The sequence below is a fragment of the Nomascus leucogenys genome, chromosome 15 (assembly GCF_006542625.1).
Source record: "Nomascus leucogenys isolate Asia chromosome 15, Asia_NLE_v1, whole genome shotgun sequence".
Lineage (NCBI taxonomy): Eukaryota > Metazoa > Chordata > Mammalia > Primates > Hylobatidae > Nomascus > Nomascus leucogenys.
In genome coordinates, this window is record NC_044395.1 from 67085711 (window position 1) to 67113612 (window position 27902).

At 43.6% G+C, this 27902-nt stretch overlaps 1 protein-coding gene across 4 annotated transcripts; it reads right to left on the minus strand.

The window, feature by feature from the left end:
* Nucleotides 1-153: 153 nt before the first annotated feature.
* FAM160A2 (family with sequence similarity 160 member A2) lies at nt 154-27887 on the minus strand. Of its 4 annotated transcripts, none has more exons than XM_030829123.1 (12): nt 27739-27887; nt 13226-13554; nt 12458-13096; nt 11928-12086; nt 11649-11735; nt 11280-11447; nt 7801-7880; nt 7430-7593; nt 6202-6981; nt 3543-3721; nt 3221-3383; nt 154-677 (listed from the first exon to the last, which is right to left on the minus strand). In XM_030829123.1, exons 2-12 carry the CDS (start codon nt 13361-13363, stop codon nt 316-318), a joined length of 2919 nt encoding a protein of 972 aa, XP_030684983.1. In that variant the 5' UTR covers nt 13364-13554; nt 27739-27887; the 3' UTR covers nt 154-315. The 4 variants fall into 4 exon arrangements, 3 of the variants coding, with proteins under 3 accessions (XP_030684983.1, XP_030684982.1, XP_030684984.1); XM_030829122.1 differs by having other exon boundaries at nt 155-677; nt 7388-7593; XR_004033615.1 differs by having other exon boundaries at nt 426-677; nt 3520-3721; nt 7388-7593.
* Between the last annotated feature and the right edge of the window lie 15 nt (nt 27888-27902).

Below are 27902 nucleotides of genomic sequence, written 5' to 3' on the forward strand. Positions count from 1 at the left end.
TCACCCTCTAAGGGCATAAGGGGTACCTTGAAACCTTGGCAGCAATGTCCTCACCAAAGAGAAAATACTTCTGACCACCTCCCCCACTATGTACAACCTCTTCTGGGGCCCCAGCCCCACAGAAAAATAATGGGAAAGAAAAATGAGCACAGAATAGAGATTTCCCTTTTATACATATTGCAACAAGTTCTCCATAAAACATTCATCTGAAATAAATTAAAAAGTCCTTTTGCCACTGCCTCCAAGCATAAAAAGGAGCCTGTGCCCTAGCCCCAGCCCGGGCCACCCATGGCCCTGATTGTCCATGGAAGAAAGTTAAGGATTGAGGGGCCCACAGCCTGAGATGAGAGGGCCAGATCCTTCCTCTGAAGTCTCCAACAAGAAAGGTGAGGTGACAGCATGAGCCTGGGAGATGGCAGCCAACTCCTTGAGAAATTCAGGGAAAATGACTGCACAGTAGACAGCATTCTTGACTCGAAGAGCCTCACCTTGGCGTTCAGGGGCCCCGCCCCGGGTGGGCAGAACTGGAGTTGAAGCCCCAGGGGAGCCCCCACTTAGGCCAAGTCCTGCTCCGTCTCGCCCAGGCTGAAGGACCAATTGTGCCGCCTGCCGGGCCCTGGTTGGACTGTGTGCATGCCGCAGGAGTAACTCCCCCAAGGATGGCCTCCGGCTCTTCACTGGGAATAAACAGGGGTATCATGAAGGTGCTGGGATCAGGGAACCTCCCTTGGACTGAGAGGGGAGATTCCCCCACCCCCTAGGTTCTTGGACTTCTCCTTTAGGGTTCTGAGGAAATGGAAAAAAGGACAAAATGGACCAGAAATGAACCTCAGGTACCATTGCCTGTCCCATCCCTGAAGTTGACTCTGAGGACTAGAGTGAGGAGTTCTTTCTCACTCTAACACCAAAAATACTGCCTGCCCAGCCTTTTTCCCTCTATCCAGCCTCCCCACCCAGCCAACCATCCTTCTCAGTCTTAATCAGTCAACACTTTAGCCACTTCATTCCCAGTTAAGATCCATTCCTTCTCCATGCCCTCTCACCCTGACGAATTCTCCTATTTCCAATCACTAATCTACCACCACCAAGCTATTTCTCCTCTGTCTATAGCATGCCCTGATTTCATGCTTCCCATAACCCTTCCGAACTAGTCAACCACTTCCCTATTCCTCAGCCTATCTATAACACCCAACCCACATCCTCTGCTCCTACAACATCCACAGGGGCTATATATGCAATTATAGTTCAGTGACAATTTCATTTCTGTCATACTCTACTGTCCCTCCAAGATCTGCTCTTCACCATTCACCAGTTCACCATTCACCAGTCCCTGTCCTGCACCAAAGCCTCTCTCCCACTGGTTGCGGCCAATTTCAAGTCAGCTTAGGCTCAAGTGAGCCATTCAAAACAATGTCCTCTTGACTCTAACATTCTGCCTAGATTTCTGGGTCTGGATCCAAATCTACTATAAAGGCCTAGATCATAATAACAATTCCCATTTCCTACATCTAATACTGGCTACAGAAATACTATACTGATCTATTAAATTTGGCATTCAGAGCCCTTCACAATCAGGTTCACACTCCTTCTACAATTTCTTTTCAAACTCTCCACACCCCACCTTGCTTTTGCATCCACATCTATCATCTTGGAACCCTCCAGGCACTTTTCATGCACCTGTAGCTCCCTCTGCCTAAATTTTCTTTTCTCTACTTTTTTCATCATTTTAGGTGAAATTTTACTATCCCCACTTCTCTAGGAAGCCTCCTCTGACTTGTCTTCCACTGACTTCCAATTTTACTTCCCTTAACTCAATATACTTAATTTATTTCTATGTCTTCTACCTCATACACTAACCTGTGAGCTTAAAGGCTTAGATTGTGTCTTGCGTACCTTGTCTACCTGGCCCCTCTAAAGTGACCCCAGCACCAGAACTCTGGAAGGAAGAAATATTCACAATACCAGACCATGAAGAAATCATGCAAAAGAACTTTACCTGAGACTTCACAGCTGTGCAATAACTTTTGTGGTACTCTCTTCCCAACCTATACACTTTTCTCATTAAGCCTCCATCTCTGCTTTTAGCATATCATTTTGCCTTCTACTTTGATTAGTAAATAAAGAATGATGTGAAATCCCTTTCTCCTTTACACTTCACAACTACATTGGCACATGTCAGTTCCTCCTTGCTCTCTGCTCATTTTCCTCAAAGGGAGAAAAACAAAAAGCCTTTTCCTGTCCAAAGTTAACCCTTTTCTATTGCTCTAGATCCCATTACTCCCAACACCTTTAGGACCTTGCTCCTTCTGCTATTACATTCCTCTAGTCACTCTCCAGATTGTACATTCTTTGAAGGTAGAAATTACATCTTGTACCTCCCTGAATTCCCTGTACCAAAGACAATACCCGGCACACATGGCAAATGTTCAAGATACTTGGTAAGTGAAAAGTCTGTATTTAAAACTTCATAACCATATTTAATTCCTCCTCCTTCCTTATACCACTCACCAAACTCCACCAACACTTCCTTCTCATTTCTGCCTCATTAAATGCTTCCCTTCCATGTCCACTATTCTAATTCAAGCCTCCCTGGTAACATCTACATTATAGCAGAAGCCTCCTGATGCTTCCTGACTCTTTTCTCCTAGCTTGACTTCATCTGAGCTAACATACTAATCTCTCCACTTCCAGATTTAGAACTTCCAGTGGTTTTTCACTGCCTAAAACATCCCAACTTCTACTCTGAGAAATTCAGCTCCAGCCAAATCTCTCCAGCCTTACTACCAATTATTCCACCATCTTTTAAATCCCCTACTCCAACTAAACAGTCCAGGATCTCTTCCGGAAAAAAAAAAAAAAAAAAAAAAAAAAAAGATTCCCCACTCCTTTGCCTACCTAAGTCCTATCCATCTCTCAAGGCCCATGTCAAATGTCATGTCCTTTACTAAGCTATAATAATATCACAACCTAGAGACTACTCTGTCCTCTTTCTTGTCCCCAAATTCTAGAGTAGTTTTTGCTAGAACTGCTGATCTGGCTCTTAATAGATAGAACTATGTTCTATCCTCTGACCAGAAGCCTGAGAACAAACATGAAGACTCAATTTTCTACAACTCACTAGGTCCTGGCACAACATTTCACTCTTAATAAGAGCTCAATCAACCTGGGTTAATAGGCTATCTAAGGAGGGCAGGTACGGGTGTGGTGGGATAGGCCTCACCTAGGGGATCAGAACGACGCGGGGCAGGTCCTGCTGCGGGGCCCTCAGCCCAGTCCAACTTGCCACGGGCAATGAGGTACTTCTTGGCTTTGGACAGCAGTGCTGGGAAGTCCTCCTGGGAAGCCGCAAAGTTCTCAATCTTATTCTTCACAGAGCCCAGCACCTATAAAGCACACCTTCATGACATTTCTGAGCAGCTCTAGACTGATATAGTCCTTTCTAGTCCCACTGGGCCTATTCCCAGCCCACCCAGGGTCACTCCAGCTGTGGGCCTGGCCCACCACGGAGCCTGGACGCACCCATGCATGCATGCATCGCACACCTGCAGCAGGGACTTGACACTGGGCTGGAAGACCATGTTGGTGTTGAGCAGGAAAGAGCGGAGCAGGGGCTGGGGGTGACAGGCCAGCTGGGCCACCAGCCCCGTCAGCAGGAAGTTGACATAGACGGAGTTCTGCAGCATGTTCTCGAGTTTGGCAAAGAGCACAGCCATGAAGGGGCCTGGGTTGGGGGGGAGGTGGGCACAAGGATACAAGGCCTGAACACAATGCACATTGCACGCATTCCTCCCCAAAACAAGAGACCCCCACCAGATGAAAAGTATTTGTATGTCAGCCTCTGGGTATGTTTAAATATCCCGTGGCCACCTATTCTGGAGGAAGTAAGATGGCAGACACCATATGGACCCACAAGATTCCAGATGCCAGCTTTACACACATTCGAGCTGACGAGCCAGATCTTAGGCTCTGGAGTCTGAAAGATCTGGTTTCATTGGCTTTGCCCTTTACTAGTTTGGACAGGCCAAAACTCTCCAAGCCTTAGTTTCCTAGTTCATAAAATAGGAAAATATACCTACCTCATAAGGTGATGAAGAGGATCAAAGAGTTATCAATATAAAGCATTTAGCCTCAGATCTGGCAAATTTTAACTGTTCAATTATAATCATAAGCTACAATTACATATTCTGTTTTTATAAAAGATTCACCCAAGAGGCACAACAGAAGAACAAATAGGCTGAGAAAGTAATTAGGCCCAAAAAGAATTAGGTTCCACAAAAAATGGAGGATAACACTATACCTGCTCAGAAAGAAAGCTAGAAGACGGTGTTGCAAAGACAAAGTAACTATGTGAGCCAATTTAAGTTAGGGAAAAAAACCTTTGGAGGACCAGAGAAGACATCGGTTTTGTCTTTCAGAAGCTGGGAACCAAGATGGTGAAACAGAGTATGTAGTAAAAGGATAGCTTAGTGCAGGGGCAGAGAAATTGACTGAGGACAGACTCTTTGATGGGACAGAACGGAAGGGAAAGGATCAGCATTATCCACTGGGAAAACTGACCTCAGCTAAGCCAGATCACCAGCAGTAGGCCTCTATAACCATCACAGTCCTTCTGATTAGGGATTTTTTTGCGGAATGGGAGTATATCTAAGAACTGTACTATGAATTGAGACAGGAGAATGATGGAGGGCAGGAGGGAGTGAATCCTGAAAAAGATGCTAAAACATTTTTCACTCCAGGTGCACATGTCTAGCATTAGCTTCAAAACAACTCTAGCTTAACAGAGTCCTAAGATACCCCATAATTTTGTCCTATTCCTTTCATTTCCTGGAAGTTTCTTGCAAAAAAAAAAAAAAAAAAAAAAAAAAAAAAAAAAAAAAAAAAAAAAAAAATTCGAAAAGCTCAGATAAGTTTACCAAAGGAAAAAGACAAAAGCTTCAATTAATACTTCAAGACTGTGGTAAAACCTGCACGTTATCACCTAGTGGTACTGAGCTGAAAGGAGCAGAGGCTAAATAAATGGAAAGACAGATTTTCTGTAGAAGGCAAGAAGAGGGAATTGGCACAACTCCATGGCAGAAGCCCTGGTGCTGTATGAGCAGGATGGCCAGCATCTCCCAGGCCCAGTCAGGGCATGAATTTATAAAGGCATGACAATCTGACTATGAACAACTGGAAGATGAGTGTTTGCCTTAGTCAACTCAAATCTGCTATGCACCCAGAGATCCTAGTGAAAAGCTACCATTTGCTGAGTTCTCACAATGTGCCATAATTGTAGTAAATGATTTATATGCATCTATGGCAGAGATGGGAGGCTAATTAAGGTATGCCTAATCCAAGGCCTGTGATCTTAGCCTTAGCCACTGCTTCTCAGAGGTGGGTTTGTTTTCTGTTTGTTTGGTTTTTTGGTTTTCCTGGCCTGAGGTTTAGAATGGCGGGGTAAGCTGGCTCTCATACAAAAACAAAGAGGAGTTAGTCCAACCACTCAGATCGAGTCTAGCTCCAGGGCATCCTGGAGAGTCCAAATGAACTCAGTCAGGGAGCTCAGGGCCACGCTTTGTCATTTGCCTTCAAAGAAATTGCACTCTATCTGCTTAAGACAGTCTTACTGCTAGTAGACAGTCACAGCAACCAAGAAGGTACAAGGAAAGTGAACAGGAAAAACTTGAAATCAAGTCCTTCTTTGAAGAGGTGGGGAGGAAGGAGCTGAGTAGGGAGAAAAATACCAGAAGGTTAACCCTAGGCCCCAGTAGAGCTGACAGAAAACCCAATACCCAGACAGATAAAATGGAGGGAATGGCATAGAGAGAGTTTAGATGCCTCTCCATACAGGACAGCACATGTCTTCCATATGGTTCAGAAATATCACTGTGATTCACCAGGAAACACCAAACACAGAATATCCTAATTACAAATCGCAGGAAATGGCCAGACTAGGGAAAGAGGAGGAACATGCACATAGGGCACACATACAAGGCTCAGATATAAGTCAATACTCAAACCAGCACAAGCATGGAAGACGTACAGACAGACACAGGGACACAAGTATGACATGACATGTATCTGGAAGTGATGCAAGCAGGATGGATGAGGGGCTAGGCAAGTACACAGAAATGACATGGCCAAGAGGTCCAAGAAATCAGCACAAACAGGTCGAGAACATGCAGAGTACACAGAAGGGAAGGCCTAGGCTAAGTAGCTTACCAGTGAAGGGCTGGCTTGGCAGCTGGTTGAGAGTCCGCAAAGGGCTGCTGAGGAAGGGGCCAGGGGGCTCAGGGGGACAGGTGAAGCTCTCGTAGGCCTCCTCCTCCTCAAGGGGCAGTGGAGGTTCTAAGGGGGACTCTGAGCCAGTTCCCCCATTGCTCAATGCCACCTCTAGCTCCCGCAGCTCCTGCCCAAAGCCCTCTAGTCCTGCCATGCCCTCGGAGGTGCCCTCTAGCAGTTCCCCAGCTCCCTCCTTTGGCACCAGACGAACCTTCTTGGCCCCCTCAGGCCATGATCCTGGCACTCCATTGAGCTGGGGAGGGGGCAGGTGACTAGGGCCCTCTCCTGCACCCCCAGCCAGCCCCCTACTCCCCAGCTCTTCCTCCTCCCCTTCCCCCACATTGTTCCTGTCCTCCTCAGGCAGTAGGCTGCGTTTCTTAGTCCGGGAGCCAAAAGGACTGGGCTCAGGAGAGGGCCGCTCGCCATCATAGGGGGCAGACCAGGTACGACAGGCTCGGACACAGCGGTCCACACCACGACGTGCCTCACGCAGGTACTCCAGGTAATTGTCTTCCAGCTCTCCAGGCTCCTCTGCAGGGGTAGGCCGTCGGCCAGGGCTGGAGGCTGGGGATGCAGAAAGCCCTGGTGAGCAAGGGGCTGGGCCTGGAGACTCAGAGCCACCCAGGCTCTGCTGCCGCAGGAAGAGAGCCAGACGAGATGGTGTGGAGGGCCGCGGTACTGTCATCACAGAAGAGGAGTCCACACTTGGGCTTCCAGGACCTGCAAAGGGAAAAGATATAAGAGAAATCAAGGAGACAGAGGTTCAGGAGGAGAGATAAGACACCTCGGGAGACTAAGAAAGAAGACAATGGGGAGGCAGAAACATGTAATCTATTCAGACAGCTAACTCTCCAACCTCCTAATTAACCTTATCCTCATCCACCACCCCCACTCACCACCATCACCACTGAAGAAACAATGGAAACAGGAAGAGTATACGACTAGAGAGAAGAAAAAGAAAAGCTTTGCCCAGAAGTCCCACACTAATTTTCTTTGGTGAATGTTAAGGATCCTCCCTGCAAGACACCTTCATCAACCTCCCCAAAGACAGAATATCATTCATGGCCACCTTCCTCCCCTCACCCCAGCCCCTCCTTGCTACGCTCCCCCAGAACCCAGGCCATACCCGTGATGTCCTCCCTTCTCCCTGTCTCTCTGCTAGGCCCACCTCGTGCCCATGAGGCATGCTCCGGACGAGGTGGGCTGGGGGCGTGGTGCCGACAACAGCGTGGGATTAGGGAGAGAAACTTGTCAGCTGCTCGTCCATATAGGTCCACATCACGCACAGCCGGCTTCTGGCTCAGCATAACGTGGTTACATGGAACAAGATACCTGAGAAAGACATCAGAAAGGGGACACAGGGTAGATAAGGAAGGAAGGACAGGGCCTAGAAGAACATCAGGCCAATGAGACTGCATGGTTAAGCCAGGATCCAAGTGGAAACTCATGAGCAACCCCTATACAGCCCATTGCCCCAGCAATGCACAAGACTGTGAGGCTTCAGGGTCAGCCATCCCTCAGCCCTGCCCCAACAGATACCTGAGAACCAGCTGCAGCAGGACATCCTCACAGCTGAGGTTCAGGAGGGTCCTGAAGAGACTCAGAGAGACCATGCAGAGCTGGGGGGGGTGGAGCGGAGGGAGGGAGTCACCATAAGAGCTCTCTGCCCTCCAAGCCATTCACCAAACGGGAACCCCCCAAGCCCCAAGTTGGCCCAACCAACCACTCCTAGAGGAACTCCTAGAGGCCCGTGTACCACGCCTGGCACATAAGTCATTCAAGTATTAGCTAGATGATCACAAAATCTTTGTGAGCAAGACTTTACTATTCATACAAATGGAGCATCTCAGACCCAATGGACTTTACTATAGACTCTCTAGCTATATATACACCTGGTCAGCAGAGACTCCAGCAACACTTGAACGAAAATCCATGAGAAGAGACTCTAAGAAACACTGTGATTGAGTGAATGACTAACAGGAGACAACAGAAACACGGTAATTAACTGAATGCCTGCCAGAAGGGACTGTAGCAACACAGTAACTGAATGCCTACCAATAAGAAACTAGAGGGAACCGGGAAGATTCCCAACTGGGAAGTAGGTGGGGTTGCGAACATGAAGTCTGAGTCACCTCTCTAACACTAGTGTACCTCTCACAAGACAGGATAAAGAACAACTCAAGCGCAGCTGACAGGAAAAGGAAAAAGTAGGTGGGTCAAGATTAGAGGAAACCTTTTATTTTAGAAAAGGAAGAAGGTTGGTTCATCTCTGACTAGGCAAAGAAAACACACATGTAACCTTTCCCTCACTTCTCTGAATCTTCCTAGCACTTTCTCTGTACTTCCCTTACAGCAAGTGTGTCAGACACCTTGAGCTCCCTGAAGACAACAAATGGGTCTTGGTCTACGGCACTACCTGAACAGTTTAGGCATTCTTTATTTGCTAAATGACCATGGGAGAATTAAAAGTACACCACACAGCAAGAAAAACACGCGACAGCAGTTCACATTTTGAATAGCATGGATGTTCAGGAGGCTATCCTAAATGACCACTTTAGCTAGCAATGTAAAAATTCAGACTCACTGAAAAGTAGTAAGTGGGTAGAAAAGTGGTCCCTCAAAGATGCTCACATCCTAATCTCCAGACCCTAAAAATATTTCACCTTACATGGCAGAGACGACTTCGCAGACGTGATTATCCTGGATGAGATTATCCTAGATATCCACAGATAATAGAGATCCATAGATATCTATTATCTATGGATGAATGGGGGCCATGAGCCAAGGAATCTGGTTGCTCTACAGGCTGAGAATGTTCTTCAGTTGTCAACTAGCAAGAAAACAGAGATCTCAATTCCACAACTGCTAGAAAATTAATTCTGCCAATAGAAATAAGTAAGGAAATGGATCTTCTCCTACGGCCTCCTGAAAGAACACAGACCCCACCCCCCAAAATTTTGATTTTAGCCTGGCAAGATCCATGTCATATGCATGACCTACAAAACTGTAAGACAATAAATCTGTTTTAAGCATTAGGTTTGATAATCAGTTATGACAGCAATAGGAAATTAACACAGGCTGGTTAGCCAAAATTAGTCACTTCAAGGCACACAAGACAGGCTATATAAGTTACAAAGTCAAGCCAAAGAATCAAGCTTGAAAGGACCACAGTGGAAAGGACAGCATCTACATGTTTAACACAGGCATCCTGAAATTAGAAGAGATCTGTTCCTCCAAGAACCAGGAACCAAGAAACATCCCAAGAACATGGAACGCTCCTAAGACCAGAGGACCAAATGGGAGACTAATAGAAACAACTACTAAAAAAATGAAAGATAGTGAGTAAGAATCAAAGTTAGGATAAGTTAAGACAAAAGGAAGAAACAACAGATAAAACCTCAAAAAGAAAATCAACTGTCTCTAAACATGAACAGGACAATGTGAGGCTAATCACGGCCTAATTTCAGCATAATGAGGGGAAAAAATACTTTTGGTATCTTTGTAAAATTAAAGCTTTAATACCTATTCCCTATTGGTTCCAATAAATCTTAACCCAAGGCATCTATCATGATCACTTTTTGGAAAATTTTAAAAATACACATGTCCTAAGCCTACTCCCAAAGATTCAAGAGATCTGAGGTAGAGCTCAGAATCTGTTGTAGTTGTTAGTTGTCATCTTCAAAGATTCACAGATGTTTCTAAAGTATACACTTGGTTTAGAAACACTGGTTTAATCAGTCAGTCTGGAATATTTCTTATACACCCTAACTTAGCTTCAGAAACTGCACCTATACAAAACACAGCTATCCAGGAAACTGACCGGAAACTCTACCAAGTATCTCATTATCTAGAAGTTTTCTAGAGCCCTTAGTGATGAAAGAACTTCTATTTTAAACACATGGATCCAGGGAACTTTAACTTATAATAAAAAAAAAGGAAGCAAAAATGGTCCCAGAGGCAAAATAAATGCCATGAAGTCCATGGCAAAATTAATGCTTTATTCTCCTAGAAAGGCTTAAGTCTTTATAACTTGGAAACTATCCACTCCCATGTTATATATATTTCTATTTGTTAATATCCAAAGTTCTTGCCATGGTCTTCCAGGTCATGCATGATCTGAATTTTACCCCTCTATTTTTATCTCATTCCCTTCTTCCCCTTGCTCACTACACCTCGTCTTTCATTTCCTCAAACATGTTAAGCTCTTCCCCCATTTGATGTCCTTTGCATGCTATTTCCCTTGCTTTCCTGTACTTCTACTTGATCAGTAAGTTAACTCCTTTATAATCTTTATGTCTCAGTTCAATGTCATCTCTTCAGAGAGGTCTTCCTTAACCACCCTATTATTTCTAAGCACTCTAGTTTTTTCATAACCCTGACCACAACTTATTAATGTGTTTGCTTGTCTGTCTTCTCTACAAAGTAAACTCCATGAAGTCAGCAACAATGTCTACCTTATTTATCACTGTATCCCCAGCACCAGCAAACAGTATGACACACAGTGAACATTCAATAAAAATGTTTAGGAGGAAGGACCGAAAGTAGATAGGTGGGTGGATGAGTGCTCCAAGTTATAGTTCAAAAGCAGCAAATCCAAAGGAGAAAGAAGGTAAGCATATCAGTAGCACCTGGATCATCTACCAAAGCAAACACACAACCTAAAGTGCTCTCGAGTCACCCAAAGCAGGCCACAGAGTGATAAACAGTTTAAGAGAACTCAGGCCAATACTACATTACAAACACTGCACAGTAGCAAAACCTATAGTCATGATGAACAGCCAAAGTCATACAGAAAAGGTGACTGTGTTCTAGATTCATCTATCATAAAAGCAGGGGAGTAGATTAAAATCTGTACCCAAAATGGTTAAAAGCTTAATGCTAGAAAGTTAATGCCACTTAATTTTGAGGTGACTGCTGGAGATACAGGCAAAAGAAGGGCAGGAATACCCTCCCAGAACAAAGGTCAGAGAGAGAAGATGGCTCACCCAGGTAAGCCAGGACAGGGGTAAGGGCCATACCCGGGAGTTGCTGCCAATACGGGCAACGAGGGTGTCGAGGATGGTGTGGGTGTCATGCCGGTGCAACAACAGGAATCGCAGGAAGGTACGGAGCAAAGCAGGCTCTGAGATACTCCGTAGGAAAAGTTCCAGATAGGCGGTACTGGCGATCATCTCCTCCACAGAGGTCTGGACAAAAAGAAGGGAAAGTCTGGAAATGTACAGCTTCCCTGCACATACAGGGCCATTTTCCCTGGATTCTAAGAGAAATCAGGAGCAGACAGGGGAAAAGGGAGGAGTACTCTACCCACCGCCTCCTACATTAGTCCTGACACTAAGGTTACCACTGCAGCTTAGCCCCTTATATGCCTTGCCACCCATGACTCTCACCTTGTGCAAGGCAGGACCCATGACAGGCACCAGGAACCCATTATGGATATAATCAACCAACTGCTTCTGTACCAGGGGGTGAGCTACCTGTAGGAGTGCCAAAGAGAAGGGGGAGGGTTATGAGGAGACCACTGCCTGGAAGGGAGTAGAACAGTACACTACAGAGAGGCATCCTACTTCCAAGATGGAAAAATGACAGAACTCCAGGGAATATACCCCCTCCTACCTCATCTCCCAAGAATGACCAAGGGCCAGACTTCCAGGAAACTCCAGTCCTACCTGAATTACTGCATTGCAGAACTCTAGGGAACTCATGAAGAGTGCAAGGGCTGGCACTCCCAGCCAGTCTTCCCGTCGCAGACAGTGCCAATCATCCCCTGGAACCTCAATCTTTCGAGGCAGTGATGAGTACAGGGCACTGAGCCCTGTGGCCAGCACCTGTGAGAAGTTACCAAAGGCTCATATATAAAATATATTTACAAAATATAAAAAGTGGAACAGGGGAGCTATTAATCCAGAGTTTTGATGGGAATAGGGGTATAAGCTATTACCAAAGCAAACATTTGGCTACCCAATGTGCCAGAAACTCACCTAGAATTCACAGGCCTATGAAGAGCCTTAGTATCTGCCCTATCCATCTAAGCCCATGATTCATCCCCACTACAACTCCAGGGGGCTGCTTTCAAATCCAAGAACTGCTCCCTAGAGGAACGGGCCCTGGTACATAGCCTCTCCCCATCTCCTGGATAGGAAGGTGCTGTCCAGTATCTACACGCCATACCCTACCCTCCAAGCCAGGGGGTGCTAACCGGGCAGAAGTAAGAGTGATCCGCGATGTAGCGGCCCACAGTGGGGCTCCCAGCTGACAAAGCCATGAGAAGAAGTAGGGCATCACGGGCCTGCTGGCCCAGGGTGCCCTCTCGATGCACAAAAGGGACAAGGCGAGAAAAGAGAAGAAGACGGGGAGCAGCTCCAGGCTCAGGAGGTGGCTGCAGGAAGAACTCGAGCAATGAAGGCTCCTGGGCCACACAAACACACAGCTGGCTGAGAAGTAGCACCAGGCCTTCATCCAGTGCTGGGCTACTGGGCACAGGGCGGCCACAAGCATCCAGCAGGGTGAGCAGAGCCTCACGAACTGGACCATGCCGCAACAGTGGCTGGCGAGCTTCGCTCACTAGCATCTCAAATAGTTTCAGTTGCTCAGCCCGCCGTTCCTCGACCCCATCCCCAAGCTCATCCCATTGCAGCTGCCATGTCAACACACGGGTCAGCAGATCCTCGCGCAGAGCAAACTCCAGCAGGGGCCCAGGGCCTGTGGGGGCCGAGGGAACTGCACGATCCTCTGCCAGCAGTGTCAACATCTGGTAAGTGTGGTTGCGCACAGCACTGAGATCGTCTGCACCCCCAGGAGCTGCCCGAGGGCCTTGCCGCTCCAGGATTCGCACCACCTAGGGAAAAAGGACAGAAGATGGAAGGAATCTAATTGATAAGGTGACGAAATGGGATGAGGAGAATACAGAAGGTTGGGAGAACTCAGGTGATCAGCAGACGAGGCCCTCTGCCATACAGTCTCCTACCTGGGACCAGTGATTCTTGAAGACCATGAGGCAGGTCTCGGGATCAGCCATGACTGGGGTTTGGAGATTGGCCCCTTGAGGTATACGGTGCCCAGGGCCCCGGGAGGCCAGTCTGCTCAGCCAATTCATCCTCTCCATGAGGCAGGCTGGGCAGGACTGGCAGCCAGAGGCCTACACTCTGAGGATTTGCCAGCTGGAGGTTTTCTCCACTTGTGTCTCCAGTCTGCTTCATCCGGTCTGTAGGAGCCAGTAGCTGCCCATGGAGCCAGAGGTTATACCAGGCTGGAATGGCAAGCCCAGAGGTCACTGGCCAGTCCAGATTTCTAAATCTAATTCAGAGAAGAGATAATGGAAGGGATAAATAGAAGCTCACTTTCCAGAACTTAGAACCACCACTCCACTGAAAACTCCACACACCTATATATACATACACACACACACAAACACACACACACACACACACACACACACAGTCAGCAACTGACATGTCTAAAACAGAACTCAGATTTCTACCACCAAACCTGTTACTCCTTCAACTTTCTCCATCTCAAAAGAAAATGATACCAAAATTAACCTAAATACTCAAGCTGAAAATGTGCACGTTATCCTTGCTTTTTCTTTTCCTTACTTCCAATATCCAGTTCATCAGCAAACTCTATCATCTCTACCTTCAAAATGTGTCTCACTATTGCAGTAGCTTCCAATCTGGTCTCCATGATTCCTTTATTATCCTCCTGAGAGTTATCACAACAACCAGAGTGATATTTTTAAAACCTAAATTATATGACCTGTCCTCTGCTGAATACTTTCCAATAATTTCCTAACACACTATCATAGTTCAAATTCCTTATCTTGGCCTACAGGAGCCTACATAATCTAATCTGTGTAACCTCCTACCATTCTCCTTCTCACTCACACTTTAGTGACACAGGCCTTCTTGAATACTTTTTGTTCCCTCTGCCTAGACCAGAAAGTCCTTCTCCCACTCTTCACATTGCTGTCATTCTCATTTTGTTTGTTTGTTTCAAATCATCTCCCCAGAGAGGCCCTGCTTAACAATTCTGTCTAAATAGCACATCTTCTCACCTTCACTCTCTAGCTTCCTAATCCTTTCTTCTTAGCAGTTTTCACTATCTGAAACTATTTATTTGTCTATGTTCCCCACATTAGGTAGCTTCTTTGAGGGCAGGGTTTGTCTTATTGTGTCTGTTGTATCCCCAGGCCCTAGGGACTCAATAAATATTTGTTGAATGTATGAATGCTGAAGCAAATAAGTGAGTGAATGAATGAATGAATGAACAATCAATCAAGAAATCCAGCCTTGATCTCACTCTAGCCCTCTGGGACTACTGAAGAACAAATTTCTGTCTATCACAGGTGCTTCCCTAGAAACCTACCCAGCGACCTATGGGAGATGAGCAAATAGACCCTTAACTGACTGAATACTCTTAAGAGGAAGAATTCAGAGCCAACCAATAAAGAAGAGCTATTTCCTTTCCAGTAAGGAAGACAGACACATTCCCATCTCCACTCCTGCCAGACACATCCAAAACTCGCTCCAAAGAAAATGATAAGACATCCTCACAAGACAAAGGAAAAAAGTACCAAGTAGCTATTGGAGAAGGAACCATAGTTCCTTCTCCTTTACAGCCACCACACCCTCATCAGTACTGTCTCTCACAAGTATAAAACCTTGAGAGGAAAGGGGTGGTTCAGTTGTCCTTCCTCTTTATACTCAAAAAAGGCTGAAGGAATCCAGAGACCTGGCACCAGCCCCACATGTTGCCCTAAGGTTATATTAACAATATCTCCCTTCACCCACATACTCTCTCACACAATTTCCAGCTCACAACTAAAGGAAGGTAGCCACTATGTCTAAGGAAAATTTCTACAGAATAGGTGAGTCTTATAAAGGGAGGGGCCCAGTCCCAAAGAGCAGATAGGGCTTACTCATTGATTAACTCAATGTACATCCATATGGATAAAATACTGGGCACTGTACTCAGTAAGCACTCGAAATAACAAAGACGGATAAAAACAGTTGAGGTAGCACAAACATAAATCCAACAAATATTGTAAACACAAGTATTTACAAAAAGTGTCATGGGGGCATGAAGGAAAGCAACTAACTCTGCCTGGGGTGCTATTAGAGGATTCCACAGAGTTAAAATTGAACTTCTCTCTTTAATAATGAGATACTAATTAAGCAGAGGGCAGAGGAAAAGGTTTTCTTCATATTAAAAACAGTATGTACAGTCTGTGACTTTTAATTGGAGCATTTAGCCCATTTACATTTAAAGTTAATAGTTATGTGTGAATTTGATCCTGTCATTATGATGTTAGTTGGTTATTTTGCTCGTTAGTTGATGCAGTTTCTTCCTAGCCTCGATGGTCTTTATAATTTGGCATGTTTTTGCAGTGGCTGGTACTGGTTGTTCCTTTCCATGTTTAGTGCTTCCTTCAGGAGCTCTTTTAGGGCAGGCCTGGTGGTGACAAAATCACTCAGCATTTGCTTGTCTGTAAAGTATTTTATTTCTCCTTCACTTATGAAGCTTAGTTTGGCTGGATATGAAATTCTGGGTTGAAACTTCTTTTCTTTAAGAATGTTGAATATCGGCCCCCACTCTCTTCTGGCTTGTAGAGTTTCTGTCGAGAGATCAGCTGTTAGTCTGATGGGCTTCCCTTTGTGGGTAACCCGACCGTTCTCTCTGGCCGCCCTTAACATTTTTTCCTTCATTTCAACTTAAGGAGTCAAGACCCATCAGTGTGCTGTATTCAGGAAACCCATCTCACGTGCAGAGACACACATAGACTCAAAATAAAGGGATGGAGGAAGATCTATCAAGCAAATGGAAAACAAAAAAAGGCAGGGGTTGCAATCCTAGTCTCTGATAAAATAGACTTTAAACCAACAAAGATCAAAAGAGACAAAGAAGGCCATTACATAATGGTAAAGGGATCAATTCAACAAGAAGAGCTAACTATCCTAAATATACATGCACCCAACACAGGAGCACCCAGATTCATAAAGCAAGTCTTGAGCGACCTACAAAGGGACTTAAACTCCCACACAATAATAATGGGAGATTTTAACACCCCACTGTCAACATTAGACAGAACAACGATACAGAAAGTTAACAAGGATATCCAGGAATTGAACTCAGCTCTGCACCAAGTGGACCTAATAGACATCTACAGAACTCTCCACCCCGAATCAACAGAATATACATTTTTTTCAGCACCACACCACACCTATTCCAAAACTGACCACATAGTTGGAAGTAAAGCTCTTCTCAGCAAATGTAAAAGAACAGAAATTAGAACAAACTGTCTCTCAGACCACAGTGCAATCAAACTAGAACTCAGGATTAAGAAACTCACTCAAAACCGCTCAACTACATGGAAACTGAACAACCTGCTCCTGAATGACTACTGGGTACATAATGAAATGAAGGCAGAAATAAAGATGTTCTTTGAAACCAACGAGAACAAAGACACAACATACCAGAATCTCTGGGACACATTCAAAGCAGTGTGTAGAGGGAAATTTATAGCACTAAATGCCCACAAGAGAAAGCAGGAAAGATCCAAAATTGACATCCTAACATCACAATTAAAAGAACTAGAAAAGCAAGAGCAAACACATTCAAAAGCTAGAAGATGGCAAGAAATAACTAAAATCAGAGCAGAACTGAAGGAAATAGAGACACAAAAAACCCTTCAAAAAATTAATGAATCCAGGAGCTGGTTTTTTGAAAAGATCAACAAAATTGATAGACCGCTAGCAAGACTAATAAAGAAGAAAAGAGGGAAGAATCAAATAGATGCAATAAAAAATGGAAAAGGGGATATCACCACCGATCCCACAGAAATACAAACTACCATCAGAGAATACTACAAACACCTCTACGCAAATAAACTAGAAAATCTAGAAGAAATGGATAAATTCCTCGACAAATACACCCTCCCAAGACTAAACCAGGAAGAAGTTGAATCTCTGAATAGACCAATAACAGGCTCTGAAATTGTGGCAATAATAGCTTACCAATCAAAAAGAGTCCAGGACCTGATGGATTCACAGCCGAATTCTACCAGAAGTACAAGGAGGAACTGGTACCATTCCTTCTGAAACTATTCCAATTGATAGAAAAAAAGGGATTCCTCCCTAACACATTTTATGAGGCCAGCATCGTCCTGATACCAAAGCCTGGCAGAGACATAACCAAAAAATAGAATTTCAGACCAATATCCTTGATGAACATTGATGCAAAAATCCTCACTAAAATACTGGCAAACTGAATCCAGCAGCACATCAAAAAGCTTATCCACCATGATCAAGTGGGCTTCATCCCTGGGATGCAAGGCTGGTTCAACATATGCAAATCAATAAATGTAATCCAGCATATAAACAGAACCAAAGACAAAAACCACATGATTATCTCAATAGATGCAGAAAAGGCCTTTGACGAAATTCAACAACGCTTCATGATAAAAACTCTCAATAAATTAGGTATTGATGGGACGTATCTCAAAATAATAAGAGCTATCTATGACAAACCCACAGCCAATATCATACTGAATGGGCAAAAACTGGAAGCATTCCCTTTGAAAACGGGCACAAGACAGGGATGCCCTCTCTCACTACTCCTATTCAACATAGTGCTGGAAGTTCTGGCCAGGGCAATCGGGCAGGAGAAGGAAATAAAGGGTATTCAATTAGGAAAAGAGGAAGTCAAATTGTCCCTGTTTGCAGATGACATGATTGTATATCTAGAAAACTCCATTGTCTCAGCCCAAAATCTCCTTAAGCTGATTAGCAACTTCAGCAAAGTCTCAGGATACAAAATCAACGTACAAAAATCACAAGCATTCTTGTACACCACTCACAGACAAACAGAGAGCCATATCATGAGTGAACTCCCATTCACAATTGCTTCAAAGAGAATAAAATACCTAGGAATCCAACTTACAAGGGATGTGAAGGACCTCTTCAAGGAGAACTACAAACCACTGCTCAATGAAATAAAAGAGGATACAAACAAATGGAAGAACATTCCATGCTCATGGGTTGGAAGAATCAATATCGTGAAAATGGCCATACTGCCCAAGGTAATTTATAGATTCAATGCCATCCCCACCAAGCTACCAATGACTTTCTTCACAGAACTGGAAAAAACTACTTTAAAGTTCATATGGAACCAAAAAAGAGCCCGCATCACCAAGTCAATCCTAAGCCAAAAGAACAAAGCTGGAGGCATCATGCTACCTGACTTCAAACTATACTACAAGGCTACAGTAGTTGTGGTACCAAAACAGCATGGTACTGGTACCACAACAGAGACATAGATCAATGGAACAGAACAGAGCCCTCAGAAATGATGCCGCATATCTACAACTATCTGATCTTTGACAAACCTGACAAAAACAAGCAATGGGAAAAGGATTCCCTATTTAATAAATGGTGCTGGGAAAACTGGCTAGCCATATGTAGAAAGCTGCAACTGGATCCCTTCCTTACACCTTATACAAAAATTAATTCAAGATGGATTAAAGACTTACATGTTAGACCCAAAACCATAAAAACCCTAGAAGAAAACCTAGGCAATACCATTCAGGACATAGGCGTGGGCAAGGACTTCATGTCTAAAACACCAAAAGCAATGGCAACAAAAGCCAAAATTGACAAATGGAATCTAATTAAACTAAAGAGCTTCTGCACAGCAAAAGAAACTATCATCAGAGTGAACAGGCAACCTACAGAATGGGAGAAAATTTTTGCAACCTACTCATCTGACAAAGGGCTAATATCCAAAATCCACAATGAACTCAAACAAATTTACAAGAAAAAAACAAACAACCCCATCAAAAAGTGGGCAAAGGACATGAACAGACACTTCTCAAAAGAAGACATTTATGCAGCCAAAAAACACGTGAAAAAATGCTCATCATCACTGGCCATCAGAGAAATGCAAATCAAAACCACAATGAGATACCATCTCACACCAGTTAGAATGGCCATCATTAAAAAGTCAGGAAACAACAGGTGCTGGAGAGGATGTGGAGAAATAGGAACACTTTTACACTGTTGGTGGGACTGTAAACTAGTTCAACCATTGTGGAAGTCAGTGTGGCCATTCCTCAGGGATCTAGAACTAGAAATACCATTTGACCTAGCCATCCCATTACTGGGTATATACCCAAAGGATTATAAATCATGCTGCTATAAAGACACATGCACACGTATGTTTATTGCGGCACTATTCACAATAGTAAAGACTTGGAACCAACCCAAATGTCCAACAACGATAGACTGGATTAAGAAAATGTGACACATATACACCATGGAATACTATGCAGCCATAAAAAATGATGAGTTCATGTCCTTTGTAGGGACATGGATGAAACTGGAAACCATCATTCTCAGTAAACTATCACAAGGACAAAAAACTAAACACCGCATGTTCTCACTCATAGGTGGGAATTGAACAATGAGAACACATGGAGACAGGAAGGGGAACATCGCACTCTGGGGACTGCTGTGGGGTGGGGGGAGGGGGGAGGGACAGCATTAGGAGATATACCTAATGCTAAATGACGAGTTAATGGGTGCAGCAAACCAACATGGCACATGGATACATATGTAACAAACCTGCACATGGTGCACATGTACCCTAAAAGCTAAAGTATAATAATAAAATAAAATAAAATAAAATGAGAGTCCAGAAACAAACCCCAACTTAAAAGTGCTAATCTATTCCTTTTTCCTTTATTGTACCATAATGTTTATTTTATTTTTACCTTTTACATCAGTTTTGTAACTGGCATGATAATACACATGAGGTTCAATAAATTCTTTTTTCATTGTCAAAAAAAAAAACCAGTATGTACAAAACTATGGTACTGTGAAAGAACACAAAAAACTCAAAGAACAGTTGCAAATTTAGTGTGCCTTAATCACAGACTATTGAGAAGAGAGGCACAACATTAGCTGAAGGGTAAATGTGGGTGAAGGTTATAAGTATCACTAAATATTATGCGAAGGAGTTTAGGTTTTATCTACTGACACCCTAGAAACAAAGGAGGTTTTTAAACAAGAAAATGGTAAGATCAGATTGTCCTTCAAAAATACATTGGGTAACAGTATCAGATGGAGCAGAGAGAGATGGATTGCAGTGGACAATTTATAAGAAGCTGTTTCAATAGCCCATTTGAAAATAAAAAAGTAACATCATGAACTAAGAGAAATATTAGGAAAGATAAATCTGAGATTCACCTCTATCTTAATATGTTCCATGCAATACTGAAATTATTTATACCTGTAATACCTCTGCCAATCAATAGCAAGTTTCTTGACAAAATAAAAATATCATTCATTTTTCTTTGAAATCCCAGTGCAAACACAGAGCCTGAACTCAAATATGCTTGTGAAATTGAATGCTGAATTAATAAGTATTAACAGCAAACATATTTACTACATGCCAGGCTCCATTCCAGCACGACATGAAGTAGCTAATTTAAACCTCATAAAAGCCCATTTAAGTATTATTATCCACATTTTACATATGGGGAAATCAAGGCCCAGAGAGGTTAAATAAATTGCCCAACATTACCCAGCTAGTAAGTGACAGGACTAAAATGCAAATGCAGAATATCTGCCTCCAGATTTAAATTAACCACAAAGTAAAAGTAACAAGGCCCGGCAAATAAATGGGGGATGAGAGAAGACTCTCATAGGAAGTATAGGAGATTCAGTAAAAAATAAAGCCATTAACAGACTAGAAACACATAAGAAGGGGAACTGTGTTTTAGAAAAGAGGTTGAGTACAGTTTTGAACATGTTAAGTTTTGAGACATCTACAGGATAATCATGATGTCCAGAAAGCAAGTAGGAATACCATACTTGAGATAATGAATAAAATCAAGACAAAAGATACAAACTCAAGAGTTGGCAGCTTATAGACAACTATGAAGCTATGGAAGTAGATGGAATTATCCAAGAAGAACAGCAGATCATGAAAGGAGGTAAGGGTAAAATCCTGGGGAAAACCAGGATGTAGGAAACTTAAAAAGGAGGAGTCTTCAAAGAAGACTTTGAAGGGAGCCCTATAGAAAGATCAAGTAGAATGACGACTAAAAATGGCGCAATCAAGTTTTTTACAAACTTAGTCAAATTAGTTGGTTAAAGATTAGGAATTGAAAAGTAAGATGTACTTTCAGGAAATTCAGTGAAATGAGAAAGGATAAAAATAGGGTAGGCCAGGTGCGGTGGCTCAAGCCTGTAATCCCAGCACTTTGGGAGGCCAAGGCAGGTAGATCACTTAAGGTCAGGAGTTTGAGACCAGCCTGACCAACATGGTGAAACCCTATCTCTATTTTAAAAAATACAAAATTAGCTGGGTGTGGTGGTGCACACCTGTAATCCCAGCTACTCAGGAGGCTGAGGCAGGAGAATCGCTTGAACCCAGGAGGCAGAGGTTGCAGTGAGGCAAGAACGCGCCATTGCACTCTAGCCTGGCCAACAAGAGTGAAACTGTCAAAAAAAAAAAAAAAAAATAGGGCAATAGCTTAAAGAAGTTTTGGTAAGGGGAGTCAAGAAAAAGCGTTTTGATTCTGCTGTAGGATGGGGAGGCTCAAGGGTGTCTGTCAAGTGAAAGAAGTAGTCTGAAGAAAGTGACGAGTTATAAATAAATAAGATAGAGATAAATGGCATTAAAATCAGGTATACTCAGAAAAATAGGTAAGACACCTTCTCTGAAAAAGGAAGAAACGAGTAATAAATAAAGGATGGGTGCTACTTCAGGCAAATCTGAACGTGAAGAAAAACAGAAGCTAACATCCAATCCACCACCAATCCCGCCCCACCTTCCTTCCCTCACTCACCTAGAAGAATGGGGGTGAGAGAGAAGAAAATGGGTGAGAAGGTGGCGAAGCCACAGAAGCACTGCTCAATCTTTCATACATGGTTTCTTAATAAATCATCAACACAGCCACAAAGACTAGTAGCCATCAGCAGGGATGCACTGGAACAAGTACTTATCCATCCACCCAGCTATTTATGGTCCCAACTAGGCATGGACTTTAAAAGATAGAGTCAACGGTTGAGAAAAGTGGTAAGCACTCTCCCCTATGGCTAGCCCCTCTTACAGTTATTAGCCCTGGGATACTGTACCATCCCTTGTTGGTTTCCTTAAACCCTACCCATATCTTTGTAAATATAGTCCCTTTATTAAACTCTTCCCAAACCCAGCTTGAGCTATCTGCCACCTGCAAAGGGCCTCACTGAAAAAAGAGTATTACTGTTTATGGAACACTTTTCTCAATCGTATCTCATTTGAAGACTGAAAACAAAGACAATCAAACAAGAATAATACAGAGTAGCAGGTAAAGTCTGAACTCTGGAGTCCCTCAATGGTTTGAATCTCAGTCCACCATTCTCCAGCTGTGTGATCTTAAATAAATCATTTCACATATCTGAGCCTCAGCTTCCTCATCTATAAACTCCTGATGAAATAAGTATTGCTAGTTTTAAAAATTAAGTCATATAATAACCTATGTAGCATTCCAACCATAAAGAAGGTACTCTGTAAATTACATTTCCCTTTCCTCCTTCCTTCTCCTGATCCTATTTGACCCAAGTGCCCATATCTCTGACTGAGAAGAGAGATATAACCTGCTCTGAAGTGTCCATCCTTATCCCCTCCCATACATACCTTAGCTGAAGAAAGGCCAAGCATTCAGTCTCAGTAAGGTCTTAACATGTCCAAAACTAAACTGCCTCCAGCTTCTGGAAATTAATTTCAAACATTAACTGCTCCTACCTTGCAGTATACCTGAGGTGCCCATTATTGCTCCACCACTTGACCAACAAAGTGCACTGCTCATGGAACCAAGGAAGATTAGCCTCCAGGACCCTTCCTCACCCACCTACCCACCCTAGTTCTACAATCCCATTTCAAAGACCCCAAGAGAAGATGTTGGAATCAGCATCTCAGATTCCAAAAGCCAATACTTAAACTGGGCCCTGTTCACATACAACAAAAGCATAAAAGAAAGCTATAGTTTGGTATTCCTATCACCTACTTAGACTCTCTGCAATGTTCAGAACAAGAGAAAGAAGAGGTTAAAATCACCACCCTCTCATGGTGTCCTTTCCTCCCATAGCAAAGTCCAAAAAAAAAAAAAAAAAAGCAGAACCCACCACTCTCCAGATTTACCTTCAGCCTCAGCCACAGTAAAAAGGGGAAGGAGCTGATCTCTCAGACCCAAAATGGCCAAGATCAGGCATTCACCTTACAGCCCAAAATACAGCCTTACAGCCACACACAGCAAGGGTGACAACCAACCTCGGAACAGCAGATACAGGGCAGGAAGTGGCTCAGCCTCACTTATGAACCTTTGCCCTGGGAGAGGCAAAGAGGAGGGAGCTGGGGGAAGGGATATACCTGCAACACCTACATTGGACAGGGAGAGACCAAAATGATCTTCCAGGAACAGGTCAGTAAAATTCTGTGGTTTCTCTCTCCTTACAGTGGCTCTTCCTAGGCAAGAAGACTAATTACTGACATAAGAAGGATGAATGGGCTGTTACCCTAAATACTGAAAGTTGAATGACCTGATTAAAATCTCATAGAAATACAAAGGGAAAAACAAACCAACCAACCAAAAACACCACCTACTAGGAATTTACTAGAGCTCAGCTTACACATATCTTCCCTGCTTTTCTATCCCTCAGACAAATGGGATGTCAGGGTATGGTCCCAACTCATTCCCTTCCCTCCCCGCAATATCACTTCTGCTTCTTGCAGGGATCTCCTCATGTGACTCCAGCGGGGTCCATCTAATTCACAAAAGTGAACCTCTATTCTACAGTGACTCCTCTTTATAGCAATGAATCCTCATGTCACACACAGTTATCTCTACCTTGACAAAGATGTCAAAAAGGAGGTTAAACTGAACTAGATCCTAAAGGATAAGGAAAGTTCACTGGGCACAGAAGAAAAGGCATTCCTAGTAGAGGAAGCAGCTATTACAAAGATTTCAAGGCTCAAAAAAGCAGCATGGTTTTAGGGAACTGTGAACAATTTATTCAAACTAGAACACAGACTAGGGAGTGGCAGATGAGACTAGAGAGGTAAGCTGAAGCTAAATGATGCCATATTAAGAAATTTGGATGTTGTCCTACAGGACACAAAGAGCCAAAAGTTTTTAAGCAGAGGAGTTCGGAGATCAGATGTGTATTTTCAGAAAAATCATTCTAGAATGAGCAAGTTTTAAGACAAAAAATTGTTTAAAAAAAATCACGAGGTGAGGGGGAGCTAAACTAAAGCTTTGACAGTGAAGATGTAGCAATGGAGATATAGAGAAGAGAGAGAACACAGAGGGAAATGTATTAAGATTTTAGCAAATGATTGAATGCAGGGAGTAAAAGAGCAGTAAGTATGAAAGATGACAATGTAGTCCTTGCCTGGACTGAGATAGGCAATATGAGGGCAAAGGTGGGCTTTTGGGGCAAAGACTATGAATTCTGTTTTGGACATGTTAATTTTGAGACACTGTGGAGATACACAGATCAATAAACATGTATATTTGGAATATAGGGAAAGACTGACACTAGATACAGAGGAGTAATCAACTCATTATGATATATTTTTTCTTTTTTTTTTTTTTTTTTTTTGAGGTGGGGCTTCACTCTGTCACCCAGGCTGGAGTGCAGTGGCGTGACCTCATCTCACTGCAACCTCTGCCTCCCACGCTCAAGCAATCCTCCCAACTCTGCCTCCACAGTAGCCAGGACCACAAGTACGTGCAACCACACCAGGCTAATTTTTGGTGGGTTTTTTTGGTGGTGGTTTTGTTGTTGTTGTTGTTGTTGTTGCTGTTTTGGTAGAGGCAGGGTTTCAAAATGTTGCCCAGGTTGGTCTCAAACTTCTGAGGTCAAGCGATCCGCCTGCCTCAGCCTCCCAAAATGCTAGGATTACAGGCGTGAGCCACTACGCCCGGCCTATTATGATATATTTTCACATTTCACATTATCTCTCTAAATTGAAATTATGTTTTCATGTGTCTATCTCTCCCTACTACACTGAAAATCCCTTGAGAGCTCAGATGACCATGTTTTATTCATCTTGTTATCCCATAAAATGTGAGCATCACAAGCACAAACTATATGTTGAAGAAGTATTTGCTGAATGAATAAATGAATTCATTCTCCTAGCACTTAGTAGAGTGCCTGGCACAGAGCAGATATGGAATAAATGATTAACACAGTACCCTAAACATGTTTCTATCTCTACATCATCATCCTCATGTATGTTTCATCCTCTCAGAACTACCACTCACTATATGACACAAATCAAAATCCATTATACTTAATGCACTACTATTTCAACAGAGTTTGGGATAGCAAACAATAAGCTTATCAAATCCAGTGCTTTCTCCATTATAACCAAGAATTTAGACAGTCCCTAAGAACCATCTAATATTTGATTTGATTCATCCTATCACCATCATGATATGATCCACTATCAAGATGTGATCCAGGTATTATATATACCTGTTCCAGTGTCACTGCGACAGCATTAAACATAACCTTCATCCCTATGTCACCCTCACAGTCCCTTTTCTGTCCTTTGGAAATAGGACAATTACAAATCATTAAAAAATCTTCTCACATCACCTTCAGTGTCTATTATAAATCTTCTTTCCCAAAGTCTCTCTCACTCTGAGACAAAATTCTGGGTTCAGCTTTGCCACTGTATCCCTCTGGCTATTGAATTTAATTTCTCATCTATAAAATGAAAGTTCCTGTCTTTGTCTACTTTACAAGGTATCTATATAAATCAGTATAATAAAATTTGAAATCCCTATGTAAAGCGTGAATGCTGTTCAGATATCAAGTTATACAGAATCATTGTATAAATGTATGCTTCCTCAACCTAATACAACAGCCACGCCATCATCACTTTAAATTTCTGAAGTTCATAAAGCTATAGAAATAATTTTTAAAATTAAAAATTGGGTTGACACTTTTTATTTGGGTAAATTAGATCTTTTTTTAATCCACCATCTACTGTTGCCTTTACTGCATCAATGAAAGAGCACTTCAACACCAAAAGAATAGGAATGATAATCTCTGAGAATAAATTTATCTTCATGAATAACTAATGATGCTGTCTTTGTTTCTCTCCCTCCATCTTGGATAGATGATAATTTTATCATGTACAGGGTCCTTGGTCCAGTGTTTAGGAACCACTACTCTAAACACTGAACTGTAAGTTCTGACTGTCTGGGCAAGTTGCCAAGGGTTCTACCAATATGGAGGCCTGTCTGGCCTCCAGAAAGAAGCAATGAGAATATACCACAGGATAGAAGAGTTGGCTCTGAAGCTAAGACTCTGGAAAAGAATGGAGACTGAGGTTGTCTAATTCTCAGGAAATGGTCTCTCCCTGTCCAATGTAGAGTTAAGGAAAGACTTAACTCTTTCTGAGTCTGGAAAGAATAAGATGTCCCGACCCCACGGCAGACCAGCAGTAGAAAGGAAAATTTAGTAGTGTGAAAGTGGTCACTATCACTGAATGCCAACCCAACTTTCTAGAGTTTCATGTGCATTTGGGTTGGCGGGGAGAAGAGGACCTAAAAAAATGCTAGTAAGATGACCTCCATAAAAGTAGAATTAGCAACTGAATATGGTCAATCCAATCAAAGACCCACAGTTAAGCACAGGTAAGGAGCAACAGTGGAATAAGGTTGTCCAGAAGCAAGTAGAGAGAAAACACAAGCTGTCACAGCGCAAAACCCTTCATGAGAGGGCCCATCTTCAACTATGCAGTCCACAGAAGGAACTCGAAGGAACTGAAGTCTCTGTGATTACTCTGTTGAAGTCTGAGCCTCAAATATGATTTTCATTACCATAGTACTATTGCCCATGACACCTTCATTTTCTCGTCCTCCAGAATACGGAAAGTCCATGGGAGCAGAGGAGTCAGGTGCACAACACTTCCATCTAAGCTGCCCTACTTTGTCTAAAACTATTGCTCTCACTGGACAGGGCAGTCCATCGAAGGAGGCCTCAGAACCAACCTCTCACCTTTATCCAAGTCTCACAGCCCTAATTCCCCCTTTCCATGCCCCGCCTTCAACTCCCTCACCAATTTGCCGCCACCCCGCAGGCTCCCACCTGCGCCTTTGACTCTCCCTCTCCTCGCGCAGGCCTTACCCCCTCACTCTAGTCCCAGGGTATCCTTCACCCCAGCCCTCAGTAGCCCCAGCCCTAGTAAACCGCGTTCAGGAGTCCCTTCAACTTGGCACCTCCGAAAGCACCCAGCCTCTCACAGCCCCTCATTTGTCCACTCACCTGTAAGCTCTCACTCTCCTTCCCTATCTTAGACACTCACACCCGGACCCTCACCACCTGCCAACCCCTCACAACCAGTACAGTAACCAAACCCGGTACCGTCTTTTCCCAGTCTCTCATCCCCCTAAACGCCTCTTCAGGCCCTCTGGCCCATGCGTACCGTTCACTCACGGAAAGCCGAACCTGGCCGGGCCCGGTTGTTGCGGCGGTGTTAGGTGAGTTCAGGCCGCCGCCATCGCTTCTCAGGCGCACCAGCCGCGCCCCGCCCCGCGCCACACGCAGCCCGCGCCCCGCCCCGCGCCACACGCAGCCCGCGCCCCGCCG

Bases quoted from the DNA above. Each gene is read 5' to 3' on its own strand.
- FAM160A2 (XM_030829122.1), bottom strand. From the start codon at position 13,363: ATGGAGAGGATGAATTGGCTGAGCAGACTGGCCTCCCGGGGCCCTGGG. The intron at 12,087-12,457 runs GTTAGCACCCCC...AACTTCTCACAG, and splicing joins ATCACTCTTACTTCTGCCCG to GTGCTGGCCACAGGGCTCAG. The intron at 3,722-6,201 runs GTAAGCTACTTA...CCCCCAACCCAG, and splicing joins GCCAAGCCAGCCCTTCACTG to GCCCCTTCATGGCTGTGCTC.